This window comes from Zalophus californianus, chromosome 5 (assembly GCF_009762305.2).
Source record: "Zalophus californianus isolate mZalCal1 chromosome 5, mZalCal1.pri.v2, whole genome shotgun sequence".
NCBI lineage: Eukaryota > Metazoa > Chordata > Mammalia > Carnivora > Otariidae > Zalophus > Zalophus californianus.
Genome location: NC_045599.1, coordinates 125,897,245 through 125,915,756, shown reverse-complemented (window position 1 = coordinate 125,915,756; position 18,512 = coordinate 125,897,245). Strand labels below are relative to the sequence as shown.

Sequence of the window (18,512 nt, the reverse complement as noted above, 5' to 3'; positions counted from 1 at the left end):
TGCCTGCAGCCCCTGCTTACTATAACCTCATGAGAGATCTCAAGCCAAACCACCCAGCCAAGCTCCTGAATTCCAGATACACACAAACCATGAGAAATAATAAGTGATTATTATTGTTTAAGCCCTTAAGTTCTGGTCTGATTTGTTAGGCAGCATTTGATAACTAACATAGAGGAGAGGAAATTTAAGTTGAACATTAACTTCTGGGCTTATTTAAGGCTTGTGAGTCCCAGAGTACTTAAGAAAAAGAAGTCAAGCAACCTGAATTACCAAACAAGCTAGGAGGCTTAATACACTGTTGGCCTGGAGACACAAGAAGAAAAACCAAAGGACTTCTAAAGCCTACTCTTCTAGGTAGAAATTAGAGATGCAATACTGCCTGCTTACCAGTTTCAAAATTCCCACAAGTTTATAGGAGTATTAAGCCAGCTTTCTGAAAGAAAATGTATTTCAACAAACTATATAAAATGTGATCACTAAAGAATCTCTTAATGATATAAAATTATGCCACTAAGAAGTTCTAAAATATAAACACATCAACACTGAAAGCAATCAAAAAATAATTATTGAACGAGTGATCTCAATTACTTATACTCAAGTAATAGTTACTCATCTAGGTTGGGATCCTAGCCCTACTCCCTAAGATCATTTAATCACTCATTTCAAAGGTTGTTTATGGACTAGGTATAATACTGTAACAGTGACAGAGGAATTAAAATACAATCCTATAGTTTACAGCATTTTATACTTTATAGAAATTTATAGTCTAATGGAAGAGACAACAACCAAGCAGAAAATATGCTCTACAGAAAATTATAGTCAGAGCCCAGGAGAGGCACCAGTTTTCAATGAACAATTTACACAACTACACAACTGAGTAAGTGGTATAAGGGCACTCTAGGCAAAAGCATGTATAAGGGCATGAAAATGATATGCACCTTCTGGAGAACTCTTTCACATCCTACTGTTTTAAGTATCAACAAACCTCCTCACCAGAGGAAAAGCCTCCACCCATGGTGTTAGCAGATGCTCATACCTGACATTTGCACTTAAGGACAGCCATCAGAGTGGGTGGTGGAGGAATTAGGTGAAGGTGGTCAAAGGTAAAAACTTCCAATACTGGGTTGTAACAATTCAACATAAGGACTATAGTTAATACTTCTGTATATTTGAGTTATTAAGAGTAGATCCTAAGAGCTCTCATCACAAAAAAAAATAAAAAGCATTTTTTTTCATATCTATATGAGAGGATAAATGTTAACTAAGTTTACTGTGGTTATCATTTCACATTATGTGTAAGTTATTATGCAGTACACCTTAAATGTATGCAGTCTATATGTCAGTTATATCTCAACAAAACTGGGCAAAAAATGCAATTAAAAAAAAAAAAACAAAAAACAGCCTTAAGAAGAATCCTAGCTGTTCCTAGAGGGACTTCAGTAATTTTTTCTTAACTGAAGTGCCTACGAGTTAATGAGGATCAATAAAACTTAAAAAGCAAATAGGCAACAGATGGTGAAAGATCATACTATTATACTAAGGAATTGCCAATGTATTCTGAAGGTCATGGAAAAACCCTAAAAGATTTTAATTTAGAAGTAGATACGATCAGATTTGTACTTTGGAAAGAACATGAAGATAAAGTGTAACGGATGGGTTGGAACGAGCAAGACTGGAGACTATTACAGTAATTAAACAGCAAATTATAAAGGCCTATGTTCAGTAGCAGTGAGGACGGCAAGAGATGGACTCAAAGGTAAGAGATCCCACGAACTTAGCGCTAGAGCCATAGACCAATGTGATGAAGGGGGTGAGGGGCGGGTGGTCCAGCTTCAGCACAGATTACGATTCCATTCATCAAGTACAGTAGAGGAAGGGAAAGGAAACAGGTTCATTTGTAGACATGTTGCCTTTTTTTTTTTTAAGTAGGCTCCATGCCCAACAGAGGACTTAAACTCATGATCCTGAGATTAAGAGCCCCATGCCCTAAGACTGAGCCAGCCAGACATGTTACATTTTTAATGCCACTGGATACTTAGGACAGTATGGCTAGAAGAGCATGAAGAGAAAAATAACAGGAGAAAAAGACACCAAATAGTCAGGGACCAGAAAATGCAGTGTCTTGTATGTCACTGTTCAGGTGACCAGCTGTCCCAGTTTGCCTGGGACTGACAATTTTCCCAGGACATGAAACTTTCAATGCTAAAACTAGGAAAGTCCCTGGCAAACCAGGGTGCATTGGTCCCCCTAGTCAGAGTAAAGAACTAGATTTTATCCTGGGTTAGATGGGGAGCCACCATAAAATTCTGAGCAGTCACATAATGTTATCAAACTTTCATAAAATGATCACTCTGGCTGCAGTGGGAAGAGAATGTAAGTAAGGATAAGAGTGGAAGCAAGATCAATGTTGGCTGTAAATATTTTGGAGTCACCAGGATTTAAGTTCAACTACAGATATTAATATTAATTAATTAATACTGGAGACAGTATAAAATGTTAGAGAGAGAAAAGTTATAGAAAGATGGCCCAGAAGATAATATGTTATTTAAGCAGTGACTTAATATAACATCCTTCAAAAGAGACAAAGAAGTAGCACCAGGATAGGAAGAATGGGCTGGGGCGGGCGGGGGGCGGGGAGGGAATGTCGTAAATGGCAAAAAAGTACAGATGCAACCAAGGAGCAAAAATTTCCCAGAAATCAAGTAAGACAAGGACTGAAATGTTCAGTAAGTTCAGTAACCAGGATGTTACTGGTAAGGCAAAAAGAATGTCAATGAACCGGTTGGAAGCAATCCAGAAAAGATGGCAAAGATGGCAAAACAGTAACTTAAGGAAGTGGAGATCCCAAGCTTAGGGGTAGAGACGAAGAAAAAGAGTAACAGCCAAGAGAGAGACACAGGGTAAAGGATTTATTAAATTTTCTTAAAAGAGGATAGTCCTGAACAAGTTTATAGCTTCAGAGGAAGCATGTTGGAGAGAGGGGAAGAAAGGGAACAAATAACAGAACAAAATTTTGTTTCAAAGCCAGGGAAAAGTTGAAAAGTCCAATGATTTCCATTTCCTTTATGAGGTAAGAGAAGGCAAATGCTGAAGGAGGAAGGGTAAGGAAAGCAAGGAGCATACAGAAGTTAAAATAACCTTGAAGTAGCTAGTGCAGAGAATAGGGAAGAGAGAAGAAGACCTGAGCCTGGGGCACCTGGGTGGCTCAGCTATTAAGTGTCTTCCTTCGGCTCAGGTCATGATCCCAGGGTCCTGGGCTTGAGCCCCATGGGAAGCCTGCTTCTCCCTCTCCCCCCTGCTTGTGTTCCCTCTCTCGCTGTGTCTCTCTCTGTCAAATAAATAAATAAAATCTTTAAAATAAATAAATAAAATCTTAAAAAAAAAAAAAAAAATGAAGACCTGAACCACACAGAAAGTTTTTTTTAACAACTCTGAGGATCTAGTTCTAAGTGCTAGAAATGACAAACTGGAAGTAAATTTGGGCCCAAACAAACCACCAAGCTTAAGTTTCTATTTTCTCCCCCCAGATGGCCTCAGCAGTGCTGATGAAGGAATAAAAAGGATGACAGACTGATGTAGGATTGAGCAGAAAGACAGTGGTACAAAATGTTTAAGAAATTTGTCAAGAGGGGCACCTGGGTGGCTCAGTTGGTTGGGCGACTGCCTTCGGCTCAGGTCATGATCCCGGAGTCCCGGGATCGAGTCCCGCATCGGGCTCCCTGCTCCTTGGGAGCCTGCTTCTCCCTCTGACCCTCTTCCCTCTCATGCTCTCTCTCATTCTCTCCCTCTCAAATGAATAAATAAAATCTTAAAAAAAAAAAAAAAAATTTGTCAAGAGGGGCGCCTGGGTGGATCAGTTGGTTAAGCGTCCAATTCTTGATTTTGGCTCAGGGTTGTGAGATTGAGCCCCGCATGGGCTCTGCACTAGGCATGGAGCCTGTCTCTCCCTCTCCCCGCCCCTCACATGTGCCCTCCCCCTCCAAAGGAGGGAGTGGAGGGGAGAGGAGAGGAGAGGAGGAGAGGGAGGGAGAGAGGGAGGAAGGAAGGAAAAAAAGGAAGAAAGGAAGGAAGGAAGGAAGGAAGAAAAAAGGAAAGAAAAAAAGAAAGAAAATTAAGTTTGTCAAGAATATGAAGGAAGTGAGGGAAAATTAAGAAAATAGAGGGGTTCAACACACTGAAAACCAAAGGGCAGATTTAGCAGGATTGAGGGAATAAAACTGCGGTTAAAGGTAGGAGGCTGTGGTCAAAGTGGAATTAAGATTTGAGAGATGGGGCAATTCTAGATGATCATAAAGTCCAGGTATGCTCATGGCCGCGGGTGGCTGGAAAAGAATGATGCTAAATGTCAGTGAAGCTGAGGAAAGAAAAAAAGAAGTGATGACAGGGTTTGGTCTCTTCATTAAGTCAATGAAGTCACCCAGAAAATCAGCAGAGGCATAGCCAGAAATGTAGATGAGAGACATAAGGAAGGACAGAAGACAGGGCATTAACTCATGCCTCTTCTGCAATACAAAAGGTCACCAATACCCAACTAGGTCAAGGGCTCAGGTCTATTCTGCCAAAAGGTACTACTCCCAGACTACCTAGGAAGTCTAATGCGAAGACTCATCAATCCTGTATCATAATTTTCTACCACCAAAGGTAGCTAAAACACATATCTATTTCTCATGCCTGAGCTATACATGAAAGCTAGGTCCTTGAAAACCACCACATAAAAGAAAATTCTACTAAAAGTAGAAACGAATTGTACATGCCTGAATTTCATCTCTAAAATGTTTCTGGAACACGGTTCTAACATTCATGATAACCAGGAGCAATGATACTTCCACTTAAACACCATGCACCACAGTAAACACCCTGTAGCAATAGAGCACAGCAATGTGACTACGGTGGAGAAAATAAGGAGCTCCCCAAATTTAAGATTTATCAGAAATAGATATTATGCAAAACAAAGAATAACTGTATGTATAGCACACACATACAGACACAAACAAAAAGAACATGATTTCCTTACCGTTCTGGATCAGTGTTTACTCCAATAACTGGTTTAAGTCTATCTAAGACCTTACTTGCTGCCAGGAGCATCGTGCCATCACCTAAAGGACATAAAACATAACCAGATTTGTTACAAAACTAGTTTTTAACATCATTTTGAACACAAGTCCTTTTGTTTTAACAATCACACTCCTACTCTGTCCTGCTGACCACCAGTCTATTCCACTTCCTTTCTACCCACTATCCCTAATCCAGGATTTCCCAACAGTGGCAAGACCGACATTTTAGGCCGGGTAATTCTTTGTTGGGGGGTGCCAGCGGGGGGCTGTCCCATGCATTACAGGATGTTTAGCAGTATCCATGACCTCTACCTGCTAGATGCCCATAGTAGCCCCCCAGTTGGGAACCACTGTTCTAATCCTATCATTCTACTAACCAAATCTCTTTCCTTCTGTCATAACATCAGTCCAAATTCATACATTTTAATGAGAATACATCCAAAAAAGTGTCCAGTGCAGATTTTTCTAACAAATGCTATCAATTTAAAGCTTTGACAACAATGTCCACTTACTTAATAATAAAGCTCAGGAAAGATAGCTGTAAGTATATTGGAGCCAGAGTGGGATGGAATTTATCTAATCTCACTGAACTCTTAAACAATTTCAATTTTTTTTTTAAGACTGGCATAACTAAACCAAAATACAGTTACAACTCATCCTTTGAATCATATTTGAAGCCAAATGCACACCTTAAATATACAAACAGAAATAGACACAGAACCTCACAATAACATCCTTCACTAAAAAAGTGAAATATTATATATAGCAGATATTTTAAATCTTATCCTAAAAATCCCAAAATGCATCTTGTGGTAGGATTCCGAAGTCTTCATTACAGCTAGACCACAGGGTATCTGGAAATGAGAGTAAAGAGCATTTCCATATTCCAACATCTTTACCTCTGTAAAACTATTACCTCCTGCAGCTATGACAGCGTCTGCCCATCGAACAATCTCTTCATCATATTCTCTCCTCTTTACTAGACGAACCTCAATTCCCTCATTCCTAAGATAAAAAAGTAAAAGTTATATAAAATGTCCACTAGTAACATGAAGGATGTTTTGAGAGGCAGGTTACTCCAATGATGTAAAATAACCAAACATGTTTTATAAACAAATTTATGTTTAGTTTTGCAAGGTTAACTTCATTTTCATTTATTTAATTACAATAGCCAATTTACTATGGTCAGGAAGTATATGAATAAACTGAAAGTTAATGACTATCCAAAATCTCTACGTGCTTCAAAAACATCTTGTTTTTGCCCCTGACAAATAACAGTATCAATAGATTAGAATTTCATTTCATTTTCTCTATTCCTCTGATGCTAAAATTCACTAATACAAAAATGGTCAAGAAGTGTAACATCTCAGGAGACTTTTTCATTATAAAAGCAAACAGTCATTATTTTAAATCCAACAAATACTCATTCAGTGTCAGCCACTGAAACAGTGACTAAAATACTTTCTACTTTGCATGTTCTCACACTGATTCTCTTATATACATATAAACTTATTCACTGACTGCATTAATAGAATTAACTGAAGTTCCTATGATAATTTTTAGACATTCAAAGAATATTTTAATGAACACCCATAAAATCCAGTATTCAGTTTAATTAAATATTACACATACAGTTGAAGCCTAATGTATACAGAATTATCTCTGTAGAAAAGGCACTTCTCAAACCAAATATTAACTGAAAATCTGTGAAATTTTCAGAGTACAATAAAAATTTCCTTAGAAACACTGTAATATCAACTCCATTAACCAAGATAGAATTTTCTGAAAATGATTTTATAATGGCAAACTTTACTAAAAATCTCAGGATCACCTGCTAGTAAAAATAAAAACTGGAAGTCCTGAATACAAAAGCCCATCAAAGACCCAATCCCATTAACTTACCGTAAACTATCTAGAATATGCTCTACATTTTTGGTGTGAATATGATGTCGTTCAAGTAGTCCACTGTAGCTAGAGCCTTTCAATGCAAGCTGTATCAAGATAAAACAAATTCTGTCTCATTACATGACATATATTACACATTATAACATGTCTCTTTAAAAAAACCCTATAAAAATATAATGGGTTAAGGCACATTTTTATGACTACAAGTTTAAACTGAACTAGAAAGACTGATTTCAGAAAATCATAATTTGGTTTCAATACCAAATACAGCATGAAGTTTCCTGAATCATGTAATTAACATGATCTCAAAGTTTGCTTATTTTTCAGCTTGAGGGTTTTTTTAATGGATTTTTAACACATCGCATGGGGCTACTTGAAGACCAAAGACAAACTAGTATTTTAGAAAGCAGTTAGATGACCTTTGTTCCACTTGGATTTGCAGCTCTCTTCTGTTCAGATTTATGAACTCTATTTGGAATTTACCCCACGCAATCCAAACAAAGGCTGGGTTAGCTCCCTGAAATTGGATAACTTTTAGATATAAAGACATATAACCTTCAAGAATTATCTTTCCTGGTCCACTGGAGTGACATTTCTATAATGCCACTACTTTACCATTAATAATTCTCCTTTTAAAGTATATGTCTTCGAAATAATCCATAAAGTAAAATGCTGAGAGAGAAGTTCAGACATATCCTCAATGCATATCCGTTTAATCAACTAGGAAATTTGCCAGTAGAGTGAATGTGAGAATTAAAAAGCATGTTATTTCTTTCCTTCTCCAACTTCCCTTATACCCTGCCTCTTGTTGACACGTATCAGTTTTTCAAGTACCTGTCCAAAATACAATCTTAAACATATTCTTTTGTTTTAGATTATTACTGAATTATAAAGTAAAACCAAGTTTTAGATACCATCCTTAATATGTATTTTACATATTAAAAAATTTATAAAAATAACAAAACATGGAAGATACATATATAAAGAAAATTTAAAATATATATAATATTATTGTCCCAGGACAGTTTATGTTAATATTTTGATATCTACCTTTCTAGTCTTTTGTTTATGAATATAGGGTTAAGAGTTTTAAAATAGTTTTGTCCTCACTCTATAATCTAAAGGGAAATGTGTGTTCCTCAAAAGGGGAGGTGAAGACACATTTGGCTATTTGATAATACATAGATGTTAACTCACAAAGATACACTAGATCAGATAATCTGTACAACACTTTGACATCTAGACATAAGCTTCATATTTAGACAGATCATACCAACATCAAAAATATTTTTTAAAGGAAAGCAGTGACCAAAGTCATAATTAGATAATCCTTCATTTAATTTAAAAAAGTCAACATACAACAGGTTTGAAAAACTATTTTAAGACTAGAATTTCTGAATATAAATGAACATAGCATTTACATTCAGATTATTATACTAGCATTAGCCAATTACAAATTAACTAAAACCTTACTAACCATCTCTCAGTAAATATGGATCACAATGCTCTTCATCTCTACTCTCTCCCTGGGGATCTCTAGCTTCAAGGCTTTCCGTGCGAGAGCTGTATGCAGAGGACTCCCAACTGCTGACCCTAGCCTCTCTTCAGGGCTCCAAATAAAATGTATCCACCAGTGTATCTGACATCTTTCTCTGGATATCTAACAGGAATCTCAAACTAAAATACTCAGTATCAAACTCCTGACTTTTCTAACAGATTAGTTACTGTGGTATATTATTCTGTTACAGTAATTACCTCTCATAAGCCCATTTCCAGAGTGAATATGTAGCTAGAAATTGAGCTCTAAAAAATTAAATTCATTCATTCAAATATTTGAGTGCCTACTACTGTATTAGTTTAAACATTAGTTGAGCTCAATCAAATGTATTTAATGGGGCACTGAAAACTGCCAAGGACAATGAGAACCAACTCAAATGTATAAGAAGTCTATTAGAATAGTTTCATCAAATGTACTGCTTCTAACCGGCTATAAATAAAACTTAAGGGTAGCTGGTCCTCAATTTCCTGCCCAGATTTTTATCTTATGTTCTAATTTTTGGTTTGGACAATATAGAACATGTACCCAGGAATACACGACATAAATCTTTATGTATGATAACTGTAAATTCTAGTCTAGTGGTTCAGAAGCTTTTGTGCTCACTTCCTGGCTCTCAGCAAACTGCAGAAAATTAAGATTACTCAGCAGTTGAGGGTTAGGAAACTGCTTTGAGATGGTGAAGGGGGTTTGAATTTGTGGAGAAAATAATTTTGGAGCACTAACAAAAAACTTCCAAGTTTTCCATGATTTTAATAAGTTTTGCTAGCAACACTAAAATTCCTAAATTTCCAAACCTAAATACAAAATTCACTTAGCATCAGAATACTTAATATATTGGGGCAGAAATGTCATTTCATAAATTCTATTCCCACTTAAATTGCTTCTTGTGAACTAATTCTCTTATAACTCATGTTCAATACATTTATTTAGAGAATACAAGTTCTTATATTAATTACTTTCTTTAAAGACCTAGATGGCTGGGCTAATAAGCTTCATTAACATGGACTGGCTAAACTAGGCAAATACAAGATAAGGCATTTTATAAAATCACTTAGTAAAAGCATCAATTAGAAAGTCTTAAATCACTATTCAACTGGCTGTACAGTTTTTAAAATTTTCTTTTATATTCAAAGACGTAAGAATTTCTAGCTATCCCTCTGAAAATAACAAGACCTCAAAACTTTAAAACCATACTTTAATCAAAAACACAAACACATTCGTTATGTCTTACAATGAAGAGGTTAGAGAAATTCCTGAAATTTAAAACACATTCTCAATTCTGCAATGCTACACCACCAGTATTAGCAACAAAGTTTTAACATTTTTCCCCAAAAAAATACCGTTGATGTTCATTAAAAAAAATGATTATTCACCAGAATACCTGGAAAATTATATATATATATATATTACAGAATATATATATTATACAGAAAGAAAGATTATTCACCAGAATACTTGGAAAAAGCAATGTGAATCTATAGTCTGACACATTTCAGTGAAAGAGCAAAAAAGAGTTTCATTCAAACAACAAGAGTTTCTCCTACAAAATTTACAAAAGCCAACATCACTTCTCCCCAGGTAGCTTCAAAGTTAAGATACAACAAAGCATGAAAGGAATAAGGGAGGATTCTGAACCAACAAAAATTTGCCTACCTTAAGGTTAGATGTGATAGTTAGGCTATTTCCTATATGATCCAACCACTTTTATTAAAATATCATAGATATTTTTACTTGACCAAAACTGAGTTTATTAGAAATACAAATTTTTAAGACTTGTTTTACTAGTCAGTTGAATGTTACTACTTTGCATTCTATGTACTAATTCACATGAAAGCTCAATAAAGGAAGGAAATAGGTCTTTTTAAATTTAACACATAACAAATGCACAAACTTTCTGAGACAATGACAATTTGGTACATAAACTCACGAGGCATAATTTAAGCACTCTTAAAAGCATACCCGCTTATCTAAATGGTACGAGTGTTAATTCAGAATTGCCTTAAAATGATTAGTAACACCTCGTCAACAGCTAGAAAGTAAACTATTCCACCTAGCATGATTAGGCCTGGTACACTGAAGCCTAAGTATTCCTTTAGCTATATTTGGCATTTATCCTGGATCATTTCAGTTTCACTCTCCCTTATCCCAGGTGCTTACCTCTACTTTCTCCATCATTCTCTTTCTATTTCTTGCATTCCTCTTTTTATTCTTTTTACCTACTCCTTCATATGTTGGGGTAGCTCAAGGTTCCATCTTTAACTTTATTATCTGTTCCCACTTCATTTTCCTTGAGTTACCTCCCCACTCTAGGGACTTGATCTCCCAAGTACGCCCCAGTAACTATGAAATATATACTGTCAGCTCATGCCATTCTCTTGAGCTATAAGCTCAAATTTTCAAAGGCCTACATTAAATCCCCCCACTGGTAGATCAAGTACCTCTCCCCAAAACCATCCAAATCCGATGACATATTCCTCCTTCAAATTTGCTCTTCTCATCTCAGTCCCATATATCAGTTAACAATACTTATATAATCAACAAAATAAACCCAGATGTCTCCTTTAATTCTTCCCTCACACTCAATCTCCATTGCCAGTCAGTGGCAAAGTACAATAAATATACCTGTAAACTGCTTCTCCAATCTGTCCTCCACATTCATGCTGCCACCGCTTGACTTCTGGACAACATCAACTCTTATCTGGTCTCATGCAATAGCCTGCTTCCAGGACTGCTAACTACTCCATTCAGTATTTATTTCCCATTTTGCCAACCTAACCACCACCACCAGAAGCCTGCTTTCATACTAGTCCCAGAATGCTAAAGTCTCAGAAAAATTGACCCTCCTCCACTCCACTCTTATGGGGAAAGACAGTAGGACTGACAGTTGTAATCTCCTGCTAAAAAAAGACTGAAAATTACTAGGACATAAAGCCAACTCCTGCACATGACATTTAATACCTTTATAAGGTACAGCCTTACCCCATTTAGCTTCTACCTACCTATTCTTGAAGCAATGATTGCCAAACTGCCCTTAAAATGGTTGTCACATCAATTTATTGATCACAACCCACATTATTATTAAGAAAAAAATAAACTCAGGGCACTTGGGTGGCTCAGTCGGTTAAGCGTCTGCCTTTGGCTCAGGTCATGATCCCAGCATCGTGGGATCGAGTCCCGCATCAGGCTCCTGGTTCAGCAAGGGGGCGTGCTTCTCCCTCCCTTTGCCTGCCTACTTGTGATCTCTCTGTCAAATAAATAAATAAAATCTTAAAGAAAAAAAGAAACTCTACTACATGTTAACTGGCTCAACTGTTTCATGTTATCTTTTATTTCAAATGAGTATATGTACTTAGTCATGATGTAAAATTTTTCTGTGGATTACAGTCAAAAACATTTAAGTTCTTTTTGTTGGCAAAAAGATTAACTTCCCCGTCTTGCGAGTACTATTCTCTCCCATTCACATATAAATTCTTCCTTATTCTTTAATATTTAATTAAAATATCCTGAACTTAAAAGATATGATTTCACGCTCATTACAATGGCAAAAATATAAGTGTCTACACCAAGTGCCAATGAGAACATGGGGAATCAGGGAGCTGTTCAATGCTTATGGAAATATTATTTGTACTTCTAATTGCATTTTTTAATAAAAAAACTGGAAACAACCTAATTATCCAAACAGTGTAATACTAGACAGCACTTAGTGAATTAACACATATCAAATAAGTTTCAAAACCAACAGTAAGGAAAGCAAGTTTCTAAAGAACAGGAGCACAATCTAATGAATATATAACTGATGTAACTTTTTTAAGACACACAAAACGACAGTATACTTTTTATGGACATGGTCATATTAATGTAAAACATAAGCATGAAAAAGAGTATATATATATATATATATATATATAAATATATACACACACACAGTCTATAATAGCTGCAGGCTAGTGGTTACCTCTAGGGACACAGGGAGGGAGAAAAGGTGGAAGGATAGGGCTTTAGTTATAACAATTCCTTTAAAAATATGTCAAGCAAATGTGGCAAAATATTAATATCTGTTAAGGCTCAGCAGTTGGGAGATATAGATGTCTATTCTGAAAGTTTTCTATGTGGTAAAAATATTTCATAACTGAAAATCTAAACTTTAAAAAGATCACTAGAAAGTCTAATTAAAAGTTGAAAAAATTCAAAGGTCTTCTTTTCCCCCTTCCTTCTTGCCCTTCCCCAAATTATTCTCTCCCTTCTCTGTATTCCCATGGACCACTTATAAACAGTCGTAACACAACTTAATATATTTTCCCCCAAACATTTGGGAACTTTTTATTCACTTGTGGTTCCCCAGAACCTAGCAGGATGCCCACTTAGCAAGAGCTCAAAGAATAGGTTGACGAATAAATATTCAAAAGTGACACTTTAAACAAATTAAGTTAACCAACAAAGTTCACGAATGTTGGCAACAGTGACACTGTATGCTTGTATTTTTAAAGATCAGAGTTATTATTTTCTCCACTACAAAAATACTTCTTAAAAGAAAGTAAAAAAAAAAAAAAATTCAGAACTGTCACTTTCCTCCAAGAGATTGGCTTAAAAACAACAATAAAAACTACATAAGCAAGACTTAAATTCAACAAATCTTCAGTTCCTTTAGCGATCTATTTTATAAAGGAACCTATTTTGAAGTAACCAAAGCAGTACCATTTTAGGTACATAATTTAATAAATAATAGTGTCATTTACATAATGATCATTACTGTAGCTGAAAAATTAGAATTTGCTGCTTTAAATCATGTAAATTATAGATTAAAAATTATGTAAAGCTAAAAATCATGTAAGCAAGGAAAAGCAGACATTATTATATCTATTTCAAAGTCACAGGCTGATAAATAGAGGTTAGGTTACTTGCTCAAGTTTATAAAGCTAATAGACTGGTGCCAGGATCAAAACTCCTATCTCCTGCTCTTAATCCAGGACTTGCCCACCACAGACTCCTAACATTCCTACATTAGCTATATCTTTCACTCCTGCTTGAGAACTGTAAATACTCATTAGGGCACTAAGGCTCAATTTTAATTATTAAGTTACACAGGCCAAGAACTATTCTGTTCCTATGCCCTAATTCTACCAACTTTCAGTTAGGAAGGAGAGCCAATCAGCTAACCTCTCCTTGAATGCAAACGTCTTACAGAGAGGTTGATCACATTTCCTGCACAATCCACATCGTATACAATGAACTTTGCTAAGGCAACAAATAACCCACACACTTGCTGATATTCTGAAATACACATTTCTGTTACATATTAACAAAGATTACTGACAGTGAAAAATAAAGTTAACTTACACTTTACCAGCTGAGAAGATATTAATGTGCACCAATACTTTACTCAAAACATAATTCATGTAATTAAAAATATAGCAAAAGTGATCACAGTAAGAAATTATGTTATTTACAATCTCATGGTGGGCCACATATATTATAATTTCTAAAACTCCCCCAGGTAATCCTGAAGGGCGAAAATCAGGGCTCTAAAGCACATTGGTCAATGATTATGTTAATGGTAGAATTTCAGCTACTGTAATATTCAACCCTTTTACATCTTCAGGAGTCTATTTAACTGCAAATATTTATGGAAGGGAGTATACCATAAGCCTCTATTTTCCAAGTTGTATTCCACAAAATTTAACATGTTTTTCTGCTTCCCCCCCAACAAATCCCACGGTCAAATAAAAATCCTGTTTTGTTTAGGTTTATGTTTCTCAAACATATTTAACCATGAAACTCTTGGGGAACTCATGTTGGTAACCTCAACCTTAAGCTTTCAACGGCTAAAATCTTTTGGAAGAATGATAGCTGGAAATAAGGCTCTGGACTGGAAGCCTCCAGGATTAAAGAACTAAAACTGATTTTTAAAAGTCAGAAATCTTTTCGGCAGCGATGGGAAGGTAGAGAGGATGATGAATAAGATGAGGTCCTTGCCCTCAAGTCTAGAGAAGAAAATAATCAGATTATACTCCAAGGTGGAAAGCTCAAATATGTTAATTATTAGGAAGATACAATGTAGAACACCTCACACAACCCTGATAGCCAGAGAGGGGCACAGCAAGGTTACCAAGGAAGGCTCCCTGTGGAAGTAAGGTTTGGAGCTTGACCTCAAAGGCAGGCTAGGAATTGGCTAGAGGAAGGAGGGGCCGCAGACGCAAATCAAACCATCCTTAAATACCATTTTTCACCTACCAGCTTGGTAAGACCGCAAAATGTGATAAATTGCTTATGGGGGCGGGGAGCACCTGTCATCCACTGCTGGTGAAGATATACATTGGTACAGCCTCTAAGGGAAGCAATTCAAATGCACATGCCTTTTGACTCAGCAATTCTACCTTTAGGTATTTATCTTCAAGCTTGATTCATACACAAATAAATTAACACAACTGTTATTCATTATAGACTTTTAATAAATTAAGACACGCACACAATGGAATACTATACATACTATTTTAAAGAAAGAACAAGGTGCAGAATAGCTTAAACAGTATGTTATCACTAAGTAAAAAGGGATGGAACAAAGAAAAATATTTCACTGGGCTGATTTGTATGTATAGATTATTTCTGGAAGGAAAAACAAGAAACTGCTAACACTGGCTACTTCCAGGGACAAAAACTGTGTGCCCAGTGACAAGATTAAGAGAAAGACTTTTCATTGCACACCCTTCTGTATCTTTTACATTTTGAACCATTTTAAATGCACTACTATTTACTAAAAGTAAATAAATAAAAGTAAATCAGCACACCACTTAACGAAAATAAAAGCAGTCTGGAATTAATGGAAAATGAAGCTCAAGACAAAAATTGATCAGAAATGAAGCTCAAGAGGTAGACAGGAGCCAGTTCACGAAGGGCCTTGTTTGGCATACTAAGTAAGGATCATAAAGGTTCCCATACAGCAGTGTTTCTCAAAGTGTGATCTGGGGACCACTTGTAAACCTAGAGAGCTTGTTAAAAATGCAGATCTCTGGACAGAGCTAGCAAACTTAAGGGTGTGGTTCAGAAAGGCAGAACCTGGAGTCTCCAAACTGAATCAGAATCTTGGGGTGCTAAGGTTTAGGCATCCTCATTTTAAAAAATTTTCTAGGTGATTCTACAGGTTATGGGGAGGGCGCTTTTGAGAAGTTCTAAGCGGAGGAATAAAATGGCCAGATGTTCACTTTAGATAGACCACTCTGGTGCCTGTATCTGAAAGATTTGAAAGGAGTGAGATTCTGTTAGAAGGCGCTGGAAGTACTCCCGATATTAATTTGATAAATACTCATAAACACTACACTCACTGCCCACCAGTGGCAAAAGTATCTGTCCAAGAACTATAACCTAAGCTACACCATCATTTTCAGGATACAACGTAAGGGAAACAAAATTCAAGGTGCTACATCTCCAAAATATGCTAAGAAGGCAATAACTAGGAATAATTTAATCCAGTAATAGAGGGACTGCTAAATGAAATTATTCTATCCCATTATAAAGATAATAAAAAAAACTAAAAATGGCAACCACTAAAGAAGGTTGCTTCTGGGGTTGGGGTGGAGGGAGAGAAGAATGGAAACAGTTCATGTCTTATTTGGTATATACTATTTTTAAATAAAACCTACTCTTTGTCCAATAAGGCATGTTTACAATGTCAAAACCACTTCCAATCAGCTTTGATTCACCTAAAGATCTGATTTGTTGAGTGCCATGGGCCCTATTAATAAAAATCCCACATCTGCCAACAGCTGCATCTCTTATGATGTAGGTAAATCGTAATAACAGTTTAATTAGCCCTTGCAAGGTAATGAGCCAGTAGAGGTAAGGTACCTACGAAGGTACCTTCCTAGAAATTCACAGGAAACATCACTGCAAGATTTAAAAATAAAGCAATGCAACCAATATGAAAGAGTCATTGGAAGTCAGACTTTGACTGACTTTGAAAGATAGAAACCTACTCTGTACATGCTTTAACAACTAAGAAATATTTCTTCCATTTGTTTAAGTTTCTACAAAGTGAGAAAACCATGAGGGTTGAGGGTATAAATTACACTGACACTCCATCCTTCATCTTCTATTTGCATTTTAACAAATAACCTAACAGAGATCTATTCTGAAAGAAAACCACCACCTCCACAACAAAAAAGAAGCCTCTGATCTAAAACTTCAGGTTACCATGACACTATAGACACAAGAGGTACGGTGCCAAAGACACAAAGTAAGCACATGGCCACTTTCTTTTATTCCCAGTTCACATGATTCATATATCTTAGAATCTTTTACCCCAGCAATAGAGCAAACAATATTAACCAGCTTATCAGTCCTACCACAGAATCCCATTTTAAAACAACTTTACACAGCTCAGTATTCTTTGGCTTGGACTCTACCTAATGCTATTCCATTCTGAATACTGGCTTTAATATAAATGGTAAAACAAAAATCAGTAAGGAGCTAATGCAATAAAATGTAATTGAAATGACAACTGTTTCACTGCCTTGCAATTACAAAACCATGTGTTCTATAGTACAGAAGTTTTAACTCAAAGTTTTCTTATCCCAAACAGCATTACCTAGCCAAAGACAAATATTTACCTATTAGAGATTCTTTTTAGATACTCAGAGCGGGTACACTAGGTAGTTCAATTTCTAAAGACTTACTGATTTGCCTACATTTTAAAAATTTTGGTTAGTGGCAACCTAGTTCAGAGGTCCCAGAGTTAATCTAATGCACAGCGCACACATTTTCTTGAGGCCTTGGAAAAGTTATCCAAGGTTTCAAAACGCCGGCACTAAAAAAGGCCTTGGAGGCTATCTAGTCCAACACTATTTCACATACTAAACTAGGCAAAAGTTTGAAAACCTGACAGTACAACAAAAAGGTATCATTGTCACACATGAGGTCCACAGATGTTAAAAAGACCCCTAGGAAGTTAACCACACAGAATTGGGCCTAGGACCCCAAGACCCTAACCCCCAATCCCACACTCCAAATAGGCCAACAGAGTGTACTACTTTAAACTGTTGTGAGAGGGTTTTCATAAAACTGTATAAAGAACATATTTATACATATATTTGACAATTTCTAAAAAGATCTTGCAAAATTGAGTACACTCCAAGGAACACACCTCTTTCCCAACACAGAAACAATGTGCTTGCTTCTGACATTATTATTCCCTGCCTCACCCCCAAATTCACTGACACTGACAAAACGACTGACAAAACTACTCCAATTTCCTACTCAAACTGATTGATTTACTCTTATTAAATGACACAACTGTTTTCTATAAATTGCTACGTCTTCAAACACTAAAGGAAAGGAGAGGAAACAAACCCGTACCTAGCACTTCCATCTAACGAAAGCAGGGGCCCTCAATTAACTCGTTAAAGAATCAAGAAGTTTAATGCTGGGGCTCTGGGGTGGCTCAGATGGTTAAAGGCTCAACTCCCTTCGGCTCAGGTCATGATCCCAGGGGCCTGGGATGGAGCCCCCGCATCAGGCTCCCTGCTCAGTGCAGAGCCTGCTTCTCCCTCTCCCTCTGCCATTCCCTCTGCTTGTGCTCTCTGGCTGTACCTCTCTGTCAAATAAATTAAAAAAAAAAAAAAAAAAAAGAGTTTAATGCTAATAACAGATTCAGTACTTATGCGGACATGATTTACAACTTGATTTTGATACCTGTACAAAACATTACAAACAAATCTGAATAATACAAACCATACCAGAAGTTTAAAACAGGCTGTCTACTCCTGTACAGAATCCTACAAGATTTGGTTACAGGCATGTAATTCCAAAGCTTTTTGGTGCACAGTATCAACAATGAGAGAGTTCCGTATTGTTCATGGTAGCATCTTCACTCTCCTCTTCCTAAAGTTGGTGGGCAGGGAGCATGGGATCAGAAGTCTCAAAAGGAGAGGGAAGAGAGATATTCGGGTTTTTTTCTCAGATGGATTTATATACTTATGGAAAGATATTAATATCTGTACTAA

At 36.4% G+C, this 18,512-nt stretch overlaps 2 protein-coding genes across 4 annotated transcripts in view; one reads left to right on the top strand and one right to left on the bottom strand.

Annotated features, from left to right (window-relative positions):
• The window catches only part of SKP2 (S-phase kinase associated protein 2), a 70,539-nt gene extending 66,881 nt beyond the window's left edge, over positions 1-3,658 (top strand). The window contains exon 11 of the transcript XR_003522056.2: positions 3,528-3,658. The gene's annotated coding sequence lies outside the window, so the exon portion shown is untranslated. The remainder of the gene's footprint in view (positions 1-3,527) is intronic.
• The window catches only part of NADK2 (NAD kinase 2, mitochondrial), a 40,752-nt gene that overhangs the window by 20,851 nt on the left and 1,389 nt on the right, over positions 1-18,512 (bottom strand). For all 3 annotated transcript variants that reach the window (XM_027605448.2, XM_027605446.2, XM_027605447.2), the window contains exons 2-4: positions 6,957-7,045; positions 5,971-6,059; positions 5,015-5,096 (exon numbers count right to left, since the gene is read on the bottom strand). In XM_027605448.2, coding sequence (XP_027461249.2) covers positions 5,015-5,096; positions 5,971-6,059; positions 6,957-7,045 — 260 coding nt within the window. The remainder of the gene's footprint in view (positions 1-5,014; positions 5,097-5,970; positions 6,060-6,956; positions 7,046-18,512) is intronic.